At 33.1% G+C, this 22,849-nt stretch overlaps 1 protein-coding gene across 1 annotated transcript; it reads left to right on the top strand.

Annotated features, from left to right (window-relative positions):
• Positions 1-11,947: 11,947 nt before the first annotated feature.
• On the top strand, positions 11,948-21,732 carry LOC114400604 (4-coumarate--CoA ligase-like 9). The gene is made up of 6 exons (XM_028363131.1): positions 11,948-13,100; positions 15,750-15,936; positions 16,099-16,241; positions 19,765-19,832; positions 20,925-21,027; positions 21,423-21,732. The coding sequence occupies exons 1-6, from the start codon at positions 12,090-12,092 to the stop codon at positions 21,534-21,536; spliced, it is 1,626 nt and encodes a 541-aa protein (XP_028218932.1). The 5' UTR covers positions 11,948-12,089; the 3' UTR covers positions 21,537-21,732.
• Positions 21,733-22,849: the final 1,117 nt, after the last annotated feature.

Below are 22,849 nucleotides of genomic sequence, written 5' to 3'. Positions count from 1 at the left end.
AAGAGTTGCCAGAGCTGGATCTACGGCGGGAGGAATCACAGGAAATGAGGAAGGATTTATGGTGGCGGGACCAGAGCGGTGAGAGGTGGAGCGACGAGAAGTCAATAAAATGTAGACGCAAAAATTAACTAAGCTTAGAAGGAAATGTAAAAATAATATTTGGTTATGATTTTTTGTTATGTGCAGAAGTTGTCTAGCTCGACGATGTGACCTCATAGGTCTGGATGTGCAGAGCTAGGTATAATAATGAATGGTCTTTCAAATTGAAACTTAAAAAACTTTGGAAATGGGTAGAAAAAAACACAAGTAGAGTTGGAGCCCGGGTTGGATAAGAGAAGGATTATTTTATTGCAAAAAATTTGTGAAGCGGACATATACAATCAAATGCAACTTTTTGAAAGAAAAATTTAAAATCGGCCAAAAATCGTGGAACCAACACTTATGCACTTTGGCAGTTCTTTAATTATAAGGTAGTAGATTATTGGTCTTTTTATTTTGCACGTGTAGCAAAAAAGTGTATTGACAAAGCTGTCCAAGTTGCTAATTACTGTATTGCCCTTTTTCATTAGATCTGTTTGTGCGTAGTTGTAGTGTGGAGTGACCGTTATAATTACATCCTAGTTATAACAGGTAACGTAACCCTACCTTATCACTAAATAGCTCGATTATGTATTTCCCATGACATATGGGTGACCTTGGGGGAATGAGTTGACAATAGCAAAAAAGTGACTTTTTGGTTTCCCGCTTTCGATTTTTTGTTGAACATGGTGGCATTAAATTTTTTTTTAAGGCGATAACTTCTTAAAAGTAATATTTTCTCTAATTTTTAATGTACTTATTAGCAACATCATTGTTTTAGAACGAAGACTAGGGTGTGATAGTCTAACTACTTTTGTACTGTGTGAAAGAATTTTCAGCTGTTGGATACAAGCTTATAAAAATGAAAGGCATGAATCAAATGTGATAAACTGGTCTCAACTAGAGGGGATCCCTTTTATCAAATTCTCAATCATAGTAATAATAGGCGACAATAGTAGCATCTTCCCTTCGATCCGGGGACGACGACATCTCCCTAAAGATCTGGTGATGATGACAACATATCCACAAAGATCCAGTGACAATGACAACTTCTGTGACTTAAGCAACTTTAACAGCACATTGTTTGAGCCGAAGTTTAAGAGTGAAGTTTGTGTCGTCGTAGTCGTGGAGGCGATAGAGGAAGACGAAGTCAAAGTTGTGACTGTCGGAGGAGACTGTGGCCACGAAATACCTTTCCAATACTATTGCTAGAAGTGGCGAGTGACAACATCATGCACATGGGAAGCCTAGATCTAGTTTTTTTTTGTGTGGGATCTGAGTTTTTTTGTCGAAGATATCACAACACCGGTCACCATTTTTTCTCCACAATGCCCCTTTTCGTCCTTCAAAGGCAAATGCTAATGGTGGTTTAGGCATGAAAAGGAAGCTCTGTAAAAAAAATGTTAGTGTAACAGCCTATATGTGCTTGCAAAAGATCTCGCTATACTTAGATTTGCGAGATGAGCGCAGTTTGGGGTTTGGCCACGCTAGACCATAAGTGGTGCCGACAATGCAAGCAAAACATCATAGAAGATGAAAACTAAGAAGGAGGACAATGCATTTTAATTTTTTTATTAATTTATTTATGTATAAACATGTCCACGCTAATCAGAGTTGCGCAGCGGAAGCGTGGTGGGCCCATAACCCACAGGTCCCAGGTTTATCCCAAAGGAGAGTATCAGATGGTAATTATTATATGAGGAAGAGGAGTAAGAGAACATCTTTACAAATGGCAGAAACCGCTGAAAAGCAACCTGTTTTGTTAAACTCTACTCTTTCCCTACCCATAAATATATCCAAAACCCTTTCAGAAAAAATAAAAAATCTTGTGGAATATTCATATATTCCAGAAGACGCCCAGATATCTCAGTCCTTAAATCCCTTGTTAAGTCCTTATAATATATTCAAAAGACATCGTTACTCGTTAAGATCTATCACCAGTTTGATAACTACTAGAAGACCCCAGATGAAAGAATATGTCCAATCTTCAAGAATGTACCAGTGCTCGTTAACTGCTACTTCTGAGGAGCAATATGTCAATATTGAGATCCCCGAACAACTTATCAGAGGATGGCAACAACAGGGATACACCCATCTTCACTATGGAGCCATTAGGTTGGTATTATCCTTACATGGCAGAAGAGGACTTCCCGTGACTGCCAGAGTCTCCCTTCTAGACTCCAGTTATATCCACTATGAAAATGCTGTGATCAGAACCGTTCTAACTACTCCTCATGCTGGAAGCGTGGTTCTCACCATCTTTCCAAATTACAACGTCATTTTGAGAGATCCCACTCTCTCACAAAGAATGAAAGTCCAAATCCAGATCACTGGAGCAGAACAAGTATTCGAAGCTCATTCGGCTACCTTGCATCATCAGATTATATATAGATTGCAGAATCATGCTGTCAATCTATCTCTACCTACTAGCCATGACAGTGCTCTCTTTATTCTAGCTAATAACCAAGAAGAAATTCCATCCATTGTCTAGATTCCCAGAAACATTTCTAGAAAAGAATTGCAGGAGCTGATCCCTCTTCAATGGGTGACAGGTTACGAGAAGCTCAGAGAGAATACTAAGCCTCTTAGTACTTCTCAGGCTACTTTCAGAAGATCAGTAGATGGGCTTGTTACCACAACCTTCAAAAAACTAGATGAAGCCAGTAGTAGCAACTCTTCAGAGGTTTTTCATTCTTTAATGATAAAACCTAGAGTTAAAGAAGACAGCATAATGCCTATATTTGTTGTCAAAGCAGATGGAAGTGTGATATATTCAGATAAAGTAAATGGACACTTTTGGGGAAAGCAATACCATCAACTTTCCAAAGAAATTGCTCGCCTTGAAGAAGAATGGAGAAAGTCCACTTTTGGGGCAGAGTCTGATGCCAAAGAAAGAGAAATAAGGAGGCTTAAAGCTCAAGTCCAGGATCTAGATTAATACATAGAGTCAAAGATGACAGAAAAACAAAAGTTTGTCTTAGATCCGTATTCCTTTTTAACCCCTCCTTCTCCTACTTTCTATTCTCCATTTCCAAACCCTCCAGATTATTTCGTTCCCAAAGCTAGCCAATCTTGGTCTTTGCCCATAGCTTCAGCTTATAAGAAAAAACCAGAACCTCCAAAAGAAACTCAAAAGAATGACCCTCACGACTTTCAAGATTCTCAGGATCCATATTCCCAGTTTTCGATTCAACAAAAGCAAGAAGCCTCAGAAGGATCTGATGAAACTGAAACAGAATCTGAAAGATCTTCGTCAGAAATAGAAAAATCTTACTCTGATGAAGAAGAAGAGATTGGATACATGGACATCTCGAATATTTTGATGGCTTGCTCCACAGAAGAACCATTCTATGATTCTCCTGTAGAAGAAGAACCAGTGATTTCAAAGAGTTCATCCTCTAAGCCAAATGCAGGACTCTGGTTTACCCTTGATGATACTCCCCCAAGGGAATGGAGAAAAAAACTCATCGAGATGGAAGCATGGCTGGACACAAAATTCATGAAAGATGCTGATCCTTACAAAGTGATTGAAGAATTTTGTTGTCGGATGACGGGAACACTGAAGGAAGGGTACCATAATCTAGGAGCTATGCGTCAAAATCAGTTCATGAACTAGGATCTACCGCAACTGTTCTAGGAACTCTCCATCAAGAATTTATCGGAGAAGGGAAAATCATTGAAAGAAAGATGAGGCAAGAATTCTTTGAGATGAGGTGTTGTTCTTTAAAAATAAAAGATTTAGACAGACATTTCCAAAGAATGAACCAGAGATTTTATCTTCTCAATGGTCTCAATGATCCGAGCCTGAAGAATACATATGAGGCATCATTTCCAGAAGAGATACAACCAGAGTTAAACAAGATGGTAGCAGCCGCCCAAATGGATTTTTCTACTATGTCTATGGGACAAATCCACCAATTTACTCTAGAGGTCATGTACAAATTATGCAGGCAACACCAGTATTTCTCTGACATCATGAACAGAAAAACCAAGTATACCAGAGCTTGCAAAAAACCTTACTTGGAGATCAAATGCAGAGAGAAAACTTGTCATTGCTCACCGAAGAAAAAGAAAGCCTTACAAACTCACACAAAGGAGAAAAGAAGGCCATTGAAGTTTTTCAAGAGAAGCCAAAGGAGAGGAAAATCCAGAGGACAAAGATGTTTCATAAGCAATCAAACAGGACATTTTGCAAAAAATTGTCCTAAGAAGTCACAAAAGGCCATCAGACTAATCTCTCATCTCCAAATCGGTGAATATGATGATATAGAATCTCTGTACTCTGAACAGAGTGAGCCAGATGAGGAGACTGAATTTGCCTTGAACCAGACAGATTCTTCTGATGAAGAATCCTCAGCACCTCCAATCCCCATCTTCTCCATACAAGAAGAACAATCTATCAAGCCTGCGATTCCTCAACCATGTGTTGAAATTCAGGTGTTGGCAAAAAAGTTTGAAAAACCAATAAAGGTTATTGCCTTTATAGATACTGGAGCTCAAAGGACGATGATGGATCCAGATATTCTTCCACAAGAATATTGGAAAAATGAAGTAGCCTATTTTGTAGCAGTTGATGGAAAAGTTTTTAGAACTGACTTAGTGACACATGCTCCTATAAGCATCAAGTTTTTCCCTTGATTGTATCATCTGGACCAAGGTGATTGGAAGCAAACTGCCTAATAGAAATCTCCTTATAGGAATGGATATGTATACTGCTACCAATAAACTCAAAATACATTCTACTGGGATCAAATTCAAAAGAGAATTCAAGCCTTTTTCAGAAATCACAAGGCTCTTCTCTTTAGCAGAAGCCTCGCCAGAAGTTGGAGAGTTTAAACAAAAAATTTCCTCCTTTTGTGCAGATAGTCATGAAGAGTTCTACCATCCATATCCTTCATGGAAAAACAGAGAATACTTTGTTGATTTACCATTCAAGCTAAATGAAGATATCAATCCAACAAAAGCAACTCATCCAGGGATGACACCTTCAGATCTTCAAGCAGCCGACAAGAATGCCATGATCTACTAAGGCAAGGATTGATTGAGTCAACTCAGTCAAACTGGGCATGCCAAGCTTTCTATGTAGAAAAGAGAGCTGAAAAATTAAGGGGAAAGAAAAGGTTAGTCATTGACTATAAGCATCTTAATCATTTTCTTAAAGATGATAAGTTCCCTATCCCAAAGGCTTCATCTCTCCCCACCTTGATCAATCAAACTTATTTTCAAAGTTTGATTTAAAATCAGGTTTTTGGCAACTTGGCCTAAAACCAGAAGATCGATACAAAACAGCATTATGTATCTCAAATGCTCAGTATCAGTGGACAGTCTTACCTTTTGGTTTAAAAGTAGCACCCTCTCTCTTCCAGAAAGCCATGACCAAAATCTTTGAACCTATTCTGGAAAACACTCTTGTCTACACAGATGACATTCTCCTTTTTTCAAAAGATATTGCCTCTCATAAAAAATTGTTGAATCAATTCTTTGAAATAGCTGATCAGCATGGGATCATGCTTTCAGAAAAAAAGATCCAGCTTGCTCAATCCCAGATTGATTTCTTAGGGATGCATTTTTCCCAGGGTACCTACCAGCCTCAGCCTCACATAGCTCAAGAGCTGTTAAATTTTCCTGATGAAAATGTCACTGTTAAACAGATCCAACAATTCTTAGGAATTGTAAATTATATCCGAGATTTTATCCCCAGAGCAGCTCAATATATCAGTTCTTTATCCAGACTTTTGAAGAAAAACTCTTCTCCATGGTCAGAAGAACAGACGATAGCTATCAAAGAGCTCAAAAAGATTGCTCAAAATCCCCCAGCCTTGAAGATCCCCGGAACAGGCCGGAGGATATTACAAACTGATGCAAGTGATCATTATTGGGGAGCTATCATGATAGAACAAGAAGGAGAGAAGAATTATTATTGTGGCCATGCCAGTGGACAATCCAAGGAAGCCGAAAAACACTATCACACCACATTCAAAGAAGCCTTGGCGGTAAAAAATGGAATCAAAAAAATTGATTTTCATTTGAGGGGACATCAGTTTCAGGTTCACATGGATAATTCATCATTTCCAAAAATTTTGGAGTTTAAAAACAAGATGCCGCCAGATCCTCAAATCTTAAGGCTCAAGGATTGGTTCTCTAGGTATGATTTTTGTGTGAAACACATCAAAGGGAAGAATAATTTGATTCCTGATTTCCTATCCAGACCAACCCACAAAACTGTTAAGGTAATAACCTCCACTCACTCCTTCCCACTGATATTCATGGTAAAACCATTACATGAGACAGCCAAGACTATTAAGATGTTCCCTCCAGGATTAGTTACCCATACTCCTGCACAAATCCTCGAATATGCTAAGTCCCATTACTTCCATTTTCTACATGAGACCACGAGATTCAAGCACACCCCAACACAAATATTTAACCCTGAGATACCCTTTGGAGGTATATTTGAATTGTTATGTGATGTTGGGTGGGATCTGTGTGAACCAACCATCTGGGCCATCTGGTGTAACACAGTGCAGTATTCAATCCACATCGCCATAAAACCTTTGATGACATACAACATGTTGACAGATCCGTACAAAGATGAATATCTTTTATGGACAATGTTAGAATGATTTTCTCCTTTAGCATGGTGGCGTATGAAGCTGAAACAAAATCTCGACATTGAGAGACAAAGAAGGATTTCAGAAGATCACATAGAGAATTTAGTTTCTATTGTGATTATTCATCGTCCCTATTTCATGGAATGAGGACAACTCTGGTCTAGAAATGAAGCTCAAGTCTGGGGAACCTTTGAAGCATATCCCTTGGAAGAAAGTTATCGTCATCAGCTAGCAAGGCATCTCTGTGAGATCAATAATTACTTATACAAAACTGTAGATCCAAATCTGCCAAGTTCATCTCAGAGGCCAAAGGAAAGTTATCCTACTGATAGGATAATACCCCAGAATACTAATGATGGTAAAATTCGAACAAAGTTTTATGTTCCAGAACCGGTGTTTCAAAAGACAGAAGATTTAGCTGATGATTATTCCTCATTAAACAGAGATTGGGAAGACTATAATGCTCAATTAATGGAGGACTTATTGCACAAGAAGAGATACCGTTATCATCACCTGGTGTATGGAAGTCTCACAAGATCAGAGGTATAAAATTACAACTTGTCATTATCCACTAGATCAGACTACAGGTCAGACTAGTGACTGCTGGAGAACAGTTGTACAGAGGTGTGCTGTAAAGAGAGTAATCTTCAGGATAAGGATAACCATAATCTTATCCTAGTCATTGTGTGCCACGTGTCAGTCGTTTAAAGGTTGCCTTATCTTGTGACTACGCAGCCTTATCTTATCTGTAATAAAGTAGATGCTATGTTATCCGTTGTTGTAATAATCTTATCCTTTCAAGGGTAAGATTTTGGATGTTAGTTTCGAATTCTCTCCTGTATAAAGAGGATGAGTCTGTATGCTAAGACACACTGAATCCAATAATACTCTCTTCTTACTAAAATGACTCTCTTCTAAAAGTTCTTTCTTCTCCGAAACTCTGATCCATATAATGATTATCATTTGAAACTCTCAATAGCTAGTATGCTTTACACTTGCCTCTTAGGAGGATCTTGTGTATCAGAACGCCGAATATTGATATCAATTGGTGGGTTATCTCTTTAGTTTGCAAATATCTTGCATCAAAGTTATCCTATACTGCTTATTGCCTTGGGTATGGCTCAACAGCATAATGAATATACTGAGATGATGAATATTTATAAGCATTCAAAGAGACAATCCAACTGCTTGGTATCTTAGTCCTTAATTTTGAACGATGCATGTCCTACACTCAATATTTATTTTCCAATTAGTTAGAGGCGGTGGGAAAGATGTTTTACTTTCCCACCCTAGTCTTCATCTTGTTTTCGAGCACTACTCCATGGCATATTTCCTTGTCCTTGATTTACACGTGTTGATTATAATTAAGGTTATTATAGTATTAAAAATATTATTTTAATGACACTATATATACGATAATGTTAATATATTTAATATTTCAGCAATTTAGTAATAGTTAGTGGATCTAAAATATTATTAATATTATTGTTGTGAATAATATGATTGTCTCTTTTATACTATTTTTACATCCTAATATTATTATTACTATAAAAAAAAACATAAGTATTGTCGCATTTGTGTGTCATTTTTTTTTGTTTGGGTATTGCATTTTTCTTGTAAAAATTAATATATTTTTTAATATCTTTTAATATCACCGCTATATAACACACAATATAATAACAAAAAAATAATATTTGACGTATATTTTTTTAATTTTATGAAATTTTACTTATATTTATAATTCATTTCAATTTTTCCACATCATAATAATGTGTAAGTTTCTTGATGCAAACATACACCGTAACATTGTATTTTTTAAAATTATTTGTTGTTTTAAAATTTAAAAATATTTTTTGTTTAAATTTTGATTATGAAATAATTTTTCTTCTTGATAAATTAAATTTGGTTTCTTTATTTTTAAAAACTTCAATTTCATCTCGAGCTATGTAAAACTAGTGGAAACACATCCAATGTCAGCGTACCTATGGGTGCATCTCTATTTTGCTATTGCATTTTTCTATATTAACATTTTTTTTATTTCCTTTTGTCGGAATACGAGATTTTTTTAATTTATAATTATTACTTTTAAAAAATAAATAATGTTAAAATTATTTTTTATTTTTGATTATAAAATTATAAAAAAAATTTCTAAAAAAAGGTTTAAAATTATGTGGCCGTTTTTTCTGCTTTAAATTTTCTAAAATTTAATAATTATTTTAAAACAAATATAAAAATTAAAAATAATTATGCTTTTATTTTTCTAAAATTTATCATAATTTTTTTTCTTCAAATTTTTAAGGATGAACGACATGACCAATTATTATTTAAAAACCATCATATTTATAATCTTAAAATTCCAAATTAGCTTCTTACTTTATTCTTATTTTAAAAAAAAATAAACAACTATTATTTGAACATTGATTGTTTAATTTTATTTTTAAAATTTCAAAATACTATTATTTAAGAACGATCAATTTTTAATTTTAAAATTTTAACACATTATTCTTTTGTTATGAACTCTTTAAAATAAAAAACAGTCCCTACTCCACTCTTTTTGGCGTCTTTTTTTGTTAACTGAATTGCTGTGAGGAGGAAAAAGAAAAAAAATTGCTCAGGTTTTTTTAAAAAATAAATGAATTAAAGATAAAAGATAACATTTTTTAATATATATCTGAATTTAAAACAAAGAGATATCATTCTTTTATTTTAAAAAATAATTAATTAAAAAATTGTAACTGTAATATTTTAAATTTTTTCTCTAAGTAAAATAATATCAAAATTCAAATTTCTCTTGTCTTCCTTGCATACATAATTTGAAATGTTGTCATTTAACTGTTGATGAGATAAATAATAAAATCTAAATTAACAATTTGAAATTATTGTTATAAAAGATAAAATGGAAGAAAGAAAAAAAGAATGAAAGAATGATTCTCAAATTGTCAACTTTACGAGGTGTCTATTTTTCAGAATCTGAGTATCCTAGTTGATGTGAATCTTACAGGGCAGATCGATCGCTTGATACAGGCTACGGAGGTTTGGATGACGCCACTTCCGGCCGGAAGATAAGTCAGGGTAGACGCCACTTACGGTGAAGGAAGATAAGTCAGGATAGACGCCACAAGAATTACCTTGATAAGTCTGATAATTGGTTCAACAAAGGAACCAGAGAGAAACTCTCACCCAATTTTATGAAAATGCCAAAAGTCTTTTCTTTTTATTCAAAACAAAAACCAATACTTATAGTGCATATGAACAAAAAGATAAAAATTTTGGGCCAAAATTACAATAAATAAAAATTATAACTAAAAAAACATATTTAACTTGGGCCTTCGAATTAATCTGGGCCTTCAGCAACAATTAATAGTTTTGATAGTGTCTCTGCCTCTGGGCCTTCATCCTTCTCCACTTGGGCCTTCATCCTTTTCCACTCTGGGGCTTTATCCTTCTTCACTTGGGCCTTCGCCCTTCTCCACTTAGACCTTTAGCCTGTATTTGACCAATTTCAAGATTCTCATCACTAGTATACGTATACTTCTTAACAACATAGTAGTAACTCCATCATTAATGTATACGGTAACAGAGCATAAATTGCTGATGTGATTGTATAGGAACAGACCAGGGAATGAAAAAAGTGATATTTTCATGTAAATATTTTTTTTATCTGTCATGTCAGTTAGGATCATCTAGTGTGATTTAATTTTGATTTTTCTTTAATAAATGATGAATTTGTTGTAAAAAAAAATTAAACAAAAAATTAGTCACTATGAAATAAAAGAAAGAAAGAAGATAACAATGTAGCACCCATATGCACTTAAAATCGTGGAGAGAAAGGGAGGGAGATTTATCTAACGGCTAAAAATTATAATCTATTCTAAACATAATAAGTTTGAATTATTTATGCACTTAATTTAATTAATTTTTTTTCCTTTTTTAGAATTTACATGTTAATATTTTAAAATAAAATAAATATATAAATATAAGTCAAATATTTTCTCCATTTTTTATAATGGATATTAATTTAATTCGCTATTAATTGTTGTTAAATTTGTATATTTTATTAATAGTTAATATAATATGTTAAAAATTTAACATAATACGTTTGAGTTATTTATGCAAAGTTAATTAATTTTTGTCTCTGTTTTTTCACTTCCACTTTATTTTAGTAATTGTATATTTTTAAGAAGTGTTCAAAATTAAAAAATATTGGCACATAATTATATATTTTTGGAAGTGACAAATTACTCACACACTAAATTACACGCAAATGGATCCAATGAAAAAGGACAATACGGTAATTAACAACTTTGAATCCAACGATGAAACAACTAACACAATGGGGACAAATTGTTCAAATTAGGTCCTTTTTAAAAATTAATTCTCAAAAGGGGGCTGTTTTGAAACTTTTTTCAGGAGGGTCTGTTTCTGAAGGGGACTCGCCAGTGGAGTTGGCGAGTTGGACACATGGCGGCGCCTAGTGGACTCGCCAGTGGAGTTGGCGAGTTGCTGCCCACGTGGCGGGTCCCGCCACTCGTACTGGCGAAATGCTTTTTTACGGAAATTTTTTTTTTTAACTTCAAACGGATATAACTTTTGATAGGAATGTCCATTTGAGGCCCATAATATGTCAAAATGCTCGAAATTGAATGAAGAATCCCTTGGCAAATTCCCAAAGGGGATTTGGTCAACTCATTTTCCCAAAAAATGCCTCTAAGTAGCTCAAAAATAGGATTGGTGGAATTGTAATCATTTTAAAATGCTCTAAGTAGCTCAAAATAGGATTTAAGATTAAAAGAATGGGTGGTTGAATCTTAAATCCATTTTTTGGGAAAATGAGTTGACCAAATCCCCTTTGGGAATTTGCCAAGGGATTCTTCATTCAATTTCGAGCATTTTGACATATTATGGACCTCAAACGGACATTCCTATCAAAAGTTATACCCGTTTGAAGTTAAAAAAAAATTTTCCGTAAAAAAGCATTTCGCCAGTACGAGTAGCGGGACCCGCCACGTGGACAGCAACTCGCCAACTCCACTGGCGAGTTCACCAGGCGCCGCCACGTGTCCAACTTGCCAACTCCACTGACGAGTCCCCTTCAGAAACATACCCCTCCTGAAAATAATTTCAAAACAACCCCTTTTAAGAATTAGTTTCTTAAAGGGACCTAATTTGACCAATTTGCCCAGAATGGGTTCCCACCTACTATACAAAATGAAACAACTAACACAATGGGTTCCCACCTACTATATCGCCAACTTTCAATCCAACGATTCTGATGAAAAACGTTTCACTTAAGTATGCTAGAATCCATCTTGTAATAGCCAACAAACATTAAACACCAAAAAGTTAGCATTATTGGGAGAACCAAGAACGTAACGGTTAACAGCAACTACTTTGTTTCACATGGACGAGAGAAAAAGAATAGATCCAAGGAGCGGTTTCAACCGCGCTTCCAGAATCTTCCACAGCCTCAAGCCACCACTCCCCCTCCCTCCTCCCAACGCCACCTTCTCCGCCACAACCTACGCCCTCTCCCTCCGCCGCAACTCGCTATTTCCCGACTCCACCACCGCCCTCATCGATGCCACCACCGGCCACCGCCTCTCCCACTACGAGGTCATCAACCGCATCGAAACCCTAGCAAATAATTTCACCTCTATCCTCAAACTCTCCAAAGGCGACACTGCGCTCATTCTCTCCCCAAACCTCATCCAAGTTCCAATCCTCTGCTTCGCACTTCTTTCGCTTGGCGTGGTCGTCTCTCCCGCGAACCCTATCTCCACGCGCTCCGATCTCACGCGCCTCTTCCACCTCAGCAAACCTGCAATTGTCTTCACAGTAACTTCAGTCGTTGAGAAAACACAAGACTTTCATGTTAGAACCGTACTCCTCGACTCGCCCGAGTTCGACTCGCTCACGAAGACTCGGATTCAGATACATCCTCCGAGTCCACTCGTTTCCCCCGTGACTCAATCTGACGTGGCAGCGATTTTATACTCGTCGGGGACCACGGGGATGATGAAGGGTGTGGTAATGACGCACCGTAACCTAACGGCGTTAGCCGCGGGATACGACGCCGTTAGAGTAAACAGAAAGTATCCCGCGGTGTTCTTCTTTACGATGCCGTTTTTCCACGTGTACGGGTTCACGCTCAGTTTTAGGGCAATGGTGCTGTCGGAGACGGTGGTGATAATGGAGAGGTTCAGTTTGAGGGGGATGCTGAGCGCCGTGGAGAGGTTCGGAGTGACACACCTGGCGGTGGTGCCGCCGCTGATGGTAGCTTTGACGAAGGACAGCGTCACCAACGGGTACGATTTGAAGACGCTGGAAGGGGTTACGTGCGGTTCGTCTCCACTGGGAAAGGAAACCGCTGAGGCTTTCAAAGCAAAGTTCCCCAACGTCATGATCCTCCAGGTTTGCCTTCGAAAATCATATATAATGACATAAAAATTGAAATTATATTCATAAATTCATAGATATGAAAATCTATAGGGTGATGCTTTTGTAAAGAAACGAGGATAACTAAAGTATTTCATAAAATTAATTCTATATTTATTTTGGGATTTATTACCTAAATTTTATACTTTTCAAACTTATCATTTAAGTCCATATAGTTAATATCTTAATTTTTATACTTATCAATGAAAAATGGCTGGGATAAAATTTTAATTTTTCTTATAAATCGAATATAAAATTTATCAAATTAAAATTTTTGAGTAGAACTAATAAAAATTAAAAATTTGAGGTTAAAAGATACAGTTAAGCGGTTATTAATTAATAACTATATATCAAAACACATTATTATTACTGGTTAAAAAAAAGTACTTGGTATCTCTATTTTCATTTTAAAAAAGAAAAACTAGTCAAAGAAAAGTAGTGGTAGTAATTTTGTTTAGGGGAGATGACATCAATTATATCTTGAAAAGTTATATATATATATATATATATATATATATATATATATATATATATATATATATATATATATATATATATATTAAAAGGTAATTTAAGAATAAGAAATATGTATTTATTAATAGTTATAGATTAAAAATTAGGGGATGAAAGATACAATTAAACTGTTATTGATTTTTTTTAATAACTACAAATCAAAACACATTATTATCACTAGTTGGAAAAGAGGCACTTGGTGCCTCTGTCTTTATTTTTTTTATAAAAAAAATAGTTAAAGAAAATAAAATAGTGGTAACAATTTTTTTAAGGGAAATAGCACCCGTTACATTTTGAAGATTCATAAAAGAAAAAAAAACAATTATATATTAAAGGTAAATTAGTAATAAAAAATGTATATGCCAAAAAAATAATTATCTTTTTTATTAATAGTTATAGATGAAAAAATTGACTGACGTCCGCATTTCACTGTTAGAAATAAAAACAAATTAATGATTCGAAAAAAAAATGATAGGTGAAAGAAGTAGTATATTTGTGCCGTCTAACATTAATTTAAATTTTAAAATTGGTTTTTTATTTTTATTTTTTAGTTTAATTTAATCGTTTAACTTGTTTTACGTTAATCTTTACAGGTATAAGATTTTCATTGCAATCTTACTATTTCAAAATGGAAAATGTTTGATAAATATCTAATGTGCTATTTAATATTTAGAGAGTAAAAAAATAAAAATAAATATGATATAGTTTAAGATGAGATAAGATGAACAATAAAAATAAAAATAAATAAGAAATATTGATGAGATATTAAAAATAAAAGATAATTTACGTATAATTAGTCTATCAAAATCTATCAATGAATTACTATTTTAAACTTTCAAGATTTTATGTTTTTTCACTAGTGATGCCCCTCACTTGGCCCAACTTTTTTCAAGCTTAACTTCTCTTTAGAAGTAAAAGCTGGGCAAACACACATTAATAAAATCTCTTATATAACTTTTTTTAAAGAAAAAAGATGAAACTTGGTAACTTAAGCTACTGGATCTTATCGTTAGCTTATGTGCCGCTTATTATTATTTTTTTAAAAAAATAGAGCTTATGCTCTGCATATTTTACAAGACCTTCTTCATTGATCCCCAACTCATAAAGACACCACTTAAATTAAAACAAATAAAAAATTGAATCATCACTCAGCGGCTACAAAGCAGTGTTGAAGGCCAAAATTTCGTCATATAAATACGCCATTGTGCCTTATGGCGCTGCCATGGTGGATTTTCCTTAACAAATTGTCTATAGAGGTTGACAAAAAAATTCATCATGCCATGGCACCACCATAATTTAGTCAACAGAGATGTTGTCTTTGATTCGAGCAATCCATATATCTTGGCCTCAACCACCCATCCCCATCTCGAATCTCTAAGATCCAGGCTCAAATCAAACTCCATTTTTTTGAACTCTCGAAGAATGAATTCCTTAATTTGTCAATTTAGTAGTCAGCTAGCAAATGTCACTCTTGAGTGCATAATGAATCAATATTGATGAATTTTATTCATATTTTTATATTATTATTTCATCTTTAGCTTGCTTGAAATTTCACTACTTACATTCTACCACTTCTATTTGGGGAATCTATTATTCTCCAACGGAAAATGTATGTTCAAGTTCATAATGTACCAAAAGGTTCAGAATTTATGATTCTAATTTTCACTTTGTATTTTTTTTAAGAAAAAAATATAATTTCAATTATTTTTTTTATAAATTCTACAAAATTACAATGTAATGGAGCTTCACTCTCGTCTCTTAGATAAAAACATATCCAAACAACTTATATATATATATATATATATATTAACTTCAAAGTAAGTTATAAGTTCAAAATAAGTTGGGTCAAACATATTTTAAGAGAATGACAAAAGAGAAAAATGTATAGGTATAATGGGTAATATGATATAACAGAAAAAAAAAAGTATTGATAAGTTGTTTAAAAATGAAATGATTGTTCTTAAAATAAAGTGACGGAGTTATATAATTTTTATGACAATTTTGTATAACACTTTTTTATAATAGTATCTTTTTATAGATAGTGTGTTAACAATTTTTTGTATATATCAAGAAATTATACTAATTTTAGTTTCTCGTATGTAAATTATGAAGGGATACGGTTTAACAGAGTCAACTGCTGGGGTTGCCCGAACATCTCCAGAGGACGCTAATCGGGCAGGAACAACAGGTAGACTGGTATCAGGAGTGGAAGCCAAAATTGTGAATCCAAATACAGGAGAAGCCATGTTTCCCTGTGAACAAGGAGAACTTTGGATCAAATCACCTAGTATTATGAAAGGTAATTGATAATTAATTAATTAAAAACAAGACAAGAATTTCATGTGCAGGAATTTTGTTTCATCAATTTAATTAGTGTTTAGCTTGTTCTATTCACAAAATCATATATATTAATACATTATTGTTACCATACACAATGCATGTATGGATGATGTTAAGACAGGTTATGTTGGTGACCCTGAAGCAACTTCAGCAACTTTGGTGGATGGGTGGTTAAGGACTGGGGACCTCTGTTATTTTGATAACGAAGGGTTCTTGTATGTTGTAGATAGATTGAAAGAGTTGATCAAATACAAGGGGTACCAGGTAACATATATTGCTATAAAATATTTGTAACATATTTGACAAATATTAAGTATAAATGATATTTGTTGATCTATCCGGTGTCATTGTTGTTGTAGTATGAGTTTTGTTATTGTTGTTTGTCCCAAATCCCAATCTGGGGTGGAGGGAAGGAGCAGGAGCAGTGGAGAAATTATTAAGTTGTTCATATCATCTTATTTATTGTTCAATCAATAATCAAGTGACAATAAATAATTATTTTAAAATGTTAAGTTATCTAGATTCACATGATTATTGGACGGGATCAAGAATGATGTGATGATTTTATTTTGGTCCACCAAATAATTTCTTGCAGCAGGTCGCCATGGTCACCCCTATTTATATAATTTTGATACAATATTTGATGGAAATGTGATGTTGGTCCCCTTTTCATCTTCTCAATTTTGTTTAAGCATATTTACCGTCTTACACTCTGTTTTGCTTACAATTTTTTTACTAATTTTGCTTTCTACTAAGTTTGTCTCTTATTTTCTTTATTTGTCATTTTTTTCATTTGCCTTAGCCCTTAACTTTAGTTTTCATTTTTCTTTTTATTAGATTATTATTAGCAGTAGGCTATCGTGATGAGTGTTACGATGTAGGTCATGAGGATGAAGAAGATATGAGATTCATCAGAGAATGAAAGGAGAGTCGAGAGAAGTTTGAGAAGAAATATCCTTGTGATTTTGTATTGAATGAGTGAGTTAGTTAGAGACCCCTTATTTAGAGTAGAGTTGACCAAAGTACTTCTTGTTATTTGATAGGGTCCTATTGATTATTATTTGCGTTGAGGGTCATATTCTTTTAGTTAAGTTATAACGTCGGTTTTATCATTTTAAAGGCTTTCTTCCTAAAGTCGGATCTTACCAAGATCTCTAGCTTAGGAGACCTTTTAGACGTTAAGTTGATGTTTACCCTGAAACAGTAGCCTTCAAGTCGATATTACTGTTGGATCGAGTGGCCTCAGAATAATTAAGAAGGGGGGGTTGAATTAATTATTCCTAAACCTTTACCAATTAAAAAATTACTCTTTCAAGGCTTTTACTAAATTGTTAAGAGAATGAGGAGTAGAAGAGAAACTTAACAAAAAGTAAAAGTAGAAATTAAATGCACAGCGGAAAGTAAAAGAGTAGGAAAGAAGGAAACAAACACACGAGAGTTTTTATACTGGTTCGACAACAACCCGTGCCTACATCCAGTCCCCAAGCGACCTGCGGTCCTTGAGATTTCTTTCAACATTGTAAAAATCCTTTTACAAACAAAGATCCACAAGGGATGTACCCTCCATTGTTCTCTTTGAACCTAGTGGATGTACCCTCCACTAGAATTGATCCACAAGAGATGTACCCTCTCTTGTTCTCAGTCAAACCCAAGTAGATGTACCCTCTACTTGTACCACAAAGGATGTACCCTCCAATGTGTTAAGACAAAGATCTCAGGCTATTAAACCTTTGATACTTTGTGAATGGGGATACAAAAGAATTCTCAGGCGGTTAGTCCTTTGAACACTTTTGTATAAGGGAATGGGAAGAATCAAAAGAATTCTCAGACTGTGTCGTTTTGAATTCTTTGACAAGGGAGAAGGGAGACACAAAAGAATTCAGGCGGTTAGTCCTTTATTCTTTTGGAAAAGGGAGAAGAGAGACACAAAAAGAATTCAGACGGTCAGTCCTTAGCGAATTCTTTTTGGCAAAGGGAGAAGAGAATGAAAAGATGAATAGCACAAGTTTTCAAGGTTTGGAAAACCAGAAAACTTCAGAAAGCTTTTGGTACAAAGAAGAAGAAGAAGAAGAAGTTCAAAGAGATTCAAGGCTTGTAAAGGATTGTAAGAGATTGATTGGAAAAGTATTCAAGATTTTTTGAATTGCAAAACAAAGCCTTGCTTTTATAGACTCTTCATGTCTGGTCAAGAAGATCATTCAGAAGAGTTATAACTTTTAGAAAAACTTAAAACTCATTTGAAAAATTCAAAACCTTTTTGAAGACTTACATCTTTTGATTTTTTCAGAAACAGTCACTGGTAATCGATTACCAAATTAGTGTAATCGATTACACAAAGCTTCTAAGTGAAAGGATGTGACTCTTCACCTTTGAATTTGAATTTCAACATTCAAGGGCACTGGTAATCGATTACCAAAACATTGTAATCGATTACAGCCTTTTGAAAATAATTGGAACGTTGTAAATTCAGTTTGAAAACTTTTTCAAACTCATTTTGCTACTGGTAATCGATTACACCAGAGAGTAAAAACTCTTTGGTAAAGGTTTGGTCAAAAACTCATGTGCTATTCAAAGTTTTGAAAAAACTTTTTAATACTTATCTTGATTGAGTCTTTTCTTCATTCTTGAATCTTGAGTCTTGAATCTTGATCTTGATTCTAATCTTGAATCTTAAATCTTGATTCTTGATTCTAGGCTTTCTTCTTGAGTCTTGAATTCTTCTTGATTCTTGAACTCTTGACTTGTTCTTGATTCACTTGGGTTGTTCTTTGAACTTTGAGCTTTTTGTTCATCACCTTTGTCATCATCTTTTATTGTCATCATTGCTATCATCAAAACACTTTTGAATCACATTCACCATAAAGCTTTGCTTGAAGTTTTGCTTCTACAATTACTTTATAGAAGCAATATTGATTTTACACGTAAATGAATATTTATCACAACCCATGAACTTTCGAGTTGATATTGCTTTGTAGAAGCAAATATTAACTTTACAAGTTAAATGAATATTTACTCGGTAACATTATGCATTTGTTCTTTCCTGGATTCATTTGACTATATCATAATATAGTATTTTTTGGGGTTTACATTTCTTGCATCTAATTCTTGATTCTTTTTTTTTTTTTTTGTCTTATTAGTTTATTTTATTGTCTATTTGAACATCTATTGTTTGTTTGTTTTACTTATTTTTATTTTTCTTTGATGAATTAGTAATTTGTTTGTTATATAAAGGATATGAAGAAATATTATTTATTAGTTAGTAATTTAATGCTTTTAAGGGGTTATTTATTGGTTTCTTTAGAGGTATTTATTAGTCTTTGACTTGTTAGTTCGTAATACTGTATTATTTTTTATCTTATTAATACTTATTATTGGCATGCTTTTGCCAAAGGTAATTTAAAATAAAATTTTATGTATCTTATCTGAGAATGCTATGTTTTTGTTATTTTTTTAAAAGAATGCTAGCAACATTTTCTTTAATACTTTTCCTATGATTAATCCAAATTTATTACAAAATCAATTTATAATTTTGGTGAATCTAATTTCTAAATAAATCAAGAGAGTGAGTTATAAAATGAGAAGTGAATCCCAACAAAATTATTTGATTTTTAATAAATTTTAATGTGACTGATATTTCTCTTATTTTCTTTTTACCTTCTTCCTTTTGCTTTGATCGTGATTAGTCGGCACTTATAATTTATGACTATTTCTGATGACCACCCTTAAATAAAAATGCTGGTTTTGTCCTGTGTCCAATGTTATTTGACAATGTCACTGTATATTGTAGGTTGCTCCGGCAGAGCTCGAACAATATCTCCTGTCTCACCCAGAAATAAATGATGCCGCGGTTATTCCGTAAGACTTACCTAACGAATCAAAACTCTAATTAATTTTGTAATAATATTTTGCTTTGTTTTTAAGTGTTTAAGGTAGAAAATATATAATTTTATAAAAGTGCGTTAATATTTTGTACCTGATAAAATATATAGTTAAGAAATATTTTTCACTTCTGCAAAAAAAATCACAATGATCAATTGCTAAAACGGAAAATAACTCTTAAAAATTAAAATAAATAAACATCACAAGCACACACACCTACACCCAATTTTTTACGCTCTTATTTAATTATGAAATATTAGTATTTTAGCATGTGGATTACATAAAATAATATTTATTTTATACACTTAAAATTTATTATATGTAAATATTTTAAAATATATAAATTATATAATAATTAAATTATATAATAAATAAATATTTTTGAACATTTAAATTTATGATAAATAATATATATTGTTATTTTTAATTATTGATATTTTTTTTAAATATTAAAATTCAAGTTAGAACTAAATATATTAAAAAGATAGATTAAAAGAACTAGGAAGTTAATTAAATCGTTCGGTTGATATTAAAAGTACATGAGGATATATCATATGTGTTAGAAGCATATTTGAATTTTGAAGATAAAATAATATATAAATATTTGAAATCAATATTCAGTTTTTTTTAGGGAATCAATATTCGGTTATTGTTTGTTCCGTAGACATTAAAATCATAAGAGAATATATCAAATAAATATTAGTAATGTAATTGAATTCTTAAGATAAAATAATATATTGAAATTAGTTTCTAATACTAAGTTACAACTTGTTAAATCATTTAGTACTTGATATTAAAATCATAAAACTTACTACGGTAGCACATCCGTGTTAAAAGAGTGAAGTTTGTCACTTCACGAAAGAATATTTAAATAAAAGTGAATAGTTTTACACATTTATATATGTAGAAGGATTATGCAATTGAAAATCCTTATTCTCCACTACAAAGGCAATAATTTACAATCCTTATTGAAATTAATAGGAAGTTGCAACTCACACAATTCACAAAGACAAGTTTTTTGTATGGTATCTAAGAAAGAATTAATAACACTTCACATGTCATTAACAGATACCCTGATGAAGAAGCCGGCCAGGTGCCCATGGCGTTTGTGGTAAGACAACCCCAAAGTTCCCTGAGTGAAATAGAGATAATTGATTTTGTAGCCAAACAGGTACTTATTTCCTTGTGCTTTCTTTTGACCATTGAGATTTTCAATTGAGAAATGATATCAAAATACATTTGCACTCTTCGTTGTTGACTAATATTTATTAGAAATCGCAGTATTTTTTAGAGACCTTCTTACTTAATGAGTTTTTCTCATAATTTTATAGCCTTTAATTTTTAATAAATAGTAACTTTTCTTTGGTAGAAATTAAATAAATGTTAACTAAAAATAAAAATAAAAACATATTAGAAGAAGTCTATTAAACAATGTGTTGTTAATAGTCCGATCCTCTTTTCAGTTTTACTCCACTACCATGCATTTCCCCTTCTTGTTTGCATGTTGAATGTTATGGAGCTATATCGTATTGATATTATTATTTAGTGTTTTTTTCTTGGCTGCAGGTTGCACCATACAAGAAAATAAGGCGTGTAGCATTTGTTGATTCAATACCGAAGAATGCCTTAGGAAAGATACTAAGGAAGGACTTAAATAAACTTGCTCTCTCTAGGCTATAATGCTTCATTTTTATTTTATTTTCGTTGGGGGTGGTGTGGAATCAGTTCGGTATATTTAAATAATGAGTGTTGCTAGGTGCACCTAGCATTATTGTTGGTACACCCAGCATTTTATAAAAATGACGAAATTGCCCTTGTTTGGTTTTCCTCTTACGGATCAACTTGATCCGTAAGAAGAAAAATGATAATTTATTAACTACATATTTAAAGATATTGTTTAAGGTTATTTTATACATATTAATAAAAATCAATAAATACATAAAAGATAATAATAATTTTATAAAATTAATATTATCATCATTAATTTAATTTTTATTTTTATAATTAATCATATCATTATTAATATTATAAAGAATATAAAAAAAATAATTAGTATTATATTAAAAATTAAAATACTAACTACTTTATAATACATTTTTTTACATGATCATTAGTATAAGTGGGAAAATAGTAATTATAAGAGAATTTAAAAATATTAGTACATTATATAAAATAAGGATCTTAGATAACGAATGATGTTCATTTTTTGTTTAATTTTTTTTACACCCTTTTCAACTTCTTTATTTCAATTATATTTAAAGTTATATTTTAAATTATTTTTTATTAGTTGGTAAACTAAGTTAACTAGACCATTTATAATAATTTACATATACTATAACTAAGTTAACTAGACCATTTTAATAGCACGCGGTATATAGACACAAATGGAATACACAATCAATAAAAATAAATAAAACTAACATTAGTAATGAAAATAAATAAAACCAACAATACTCATGAAATGAGTTCATGTACAATATCTGTATATACAAGGAATATCAATATAAAATATGTACATAAACTACGCCTGATCAGTGCGTTGCCTGCGTCTACACCTAACGTATACTAGATGGTCCTGTGTCACACTCCTGGCCAATCTAAGGCATTCTTCGATCACCTCATGTGCCGATGAGCCAGGCATGACCACCCCTAGACTCAGATGGCGCTTCAACCTCTCAGCAATGTCATCACAAACTTCCTGTTACATACAAAACAAACTGATTACACAAATTATTATGCAAATATTGAGGTAAATGATGTAAATTATTAGTATTACTTACCACTGCATGTCTAGACTCCTCCGTAGATGTGGACGATGCTCCTAGCTCTAGCACGTGAGGGATATCCGTCTATGGGGCCTGAGGGACGACTCGGGGCTGCGGGGCATGACCATGAGGCAGAGGATCTAATGTGTGGCCTGGTGTCATGAAAGGATGGGAGATGCGGAAGAACCAATCGATGTAGTCACTGGAACACGCCCCTAGCACAACGCA

The sequence above is a fragment of the Glycine soja genome, chromosome 19 (assembly GCF_004193775.1).
Source record: "Glycine soja cultivar W05 chromosome 19, ASM419377v2, whole genome shotgun sequence".
Lineage (NCBI taxonomy): Eukaryota > Viridiplantae > Streptophyta > Magnoliopsida > Fabales > Fabaceae > Glycine > Glycine soja.
The sequence above is the reverse complement of the archived record's forward strand: the minus strand, read 5'-3'. Positions and strand labels throughout refer to the sequence as shown.

Coding starts and splice junctions, on each gene's coding strand:
- LOC114400604 (XM_028363131.1), top strand. CDS start 12,090: ATGGACGAGAGAAAAAGAATAGATCCAAGGAGCGGTTTCAACCGCGCT. Junction 13,101..15,749: donor CCAACGTCATGATCCTCCAG/GTTTGCCTTCGA, acceptor TAAATTATGAAG/GGATACGGTTTAACAGAGTC. Junction 19,833..20,924: donor AATGATGCCGCGGTTATTCC/GTAAGACTTACC, acceptor TGTCATTAACAG/ATACCCTGATGAAGAAGCCG.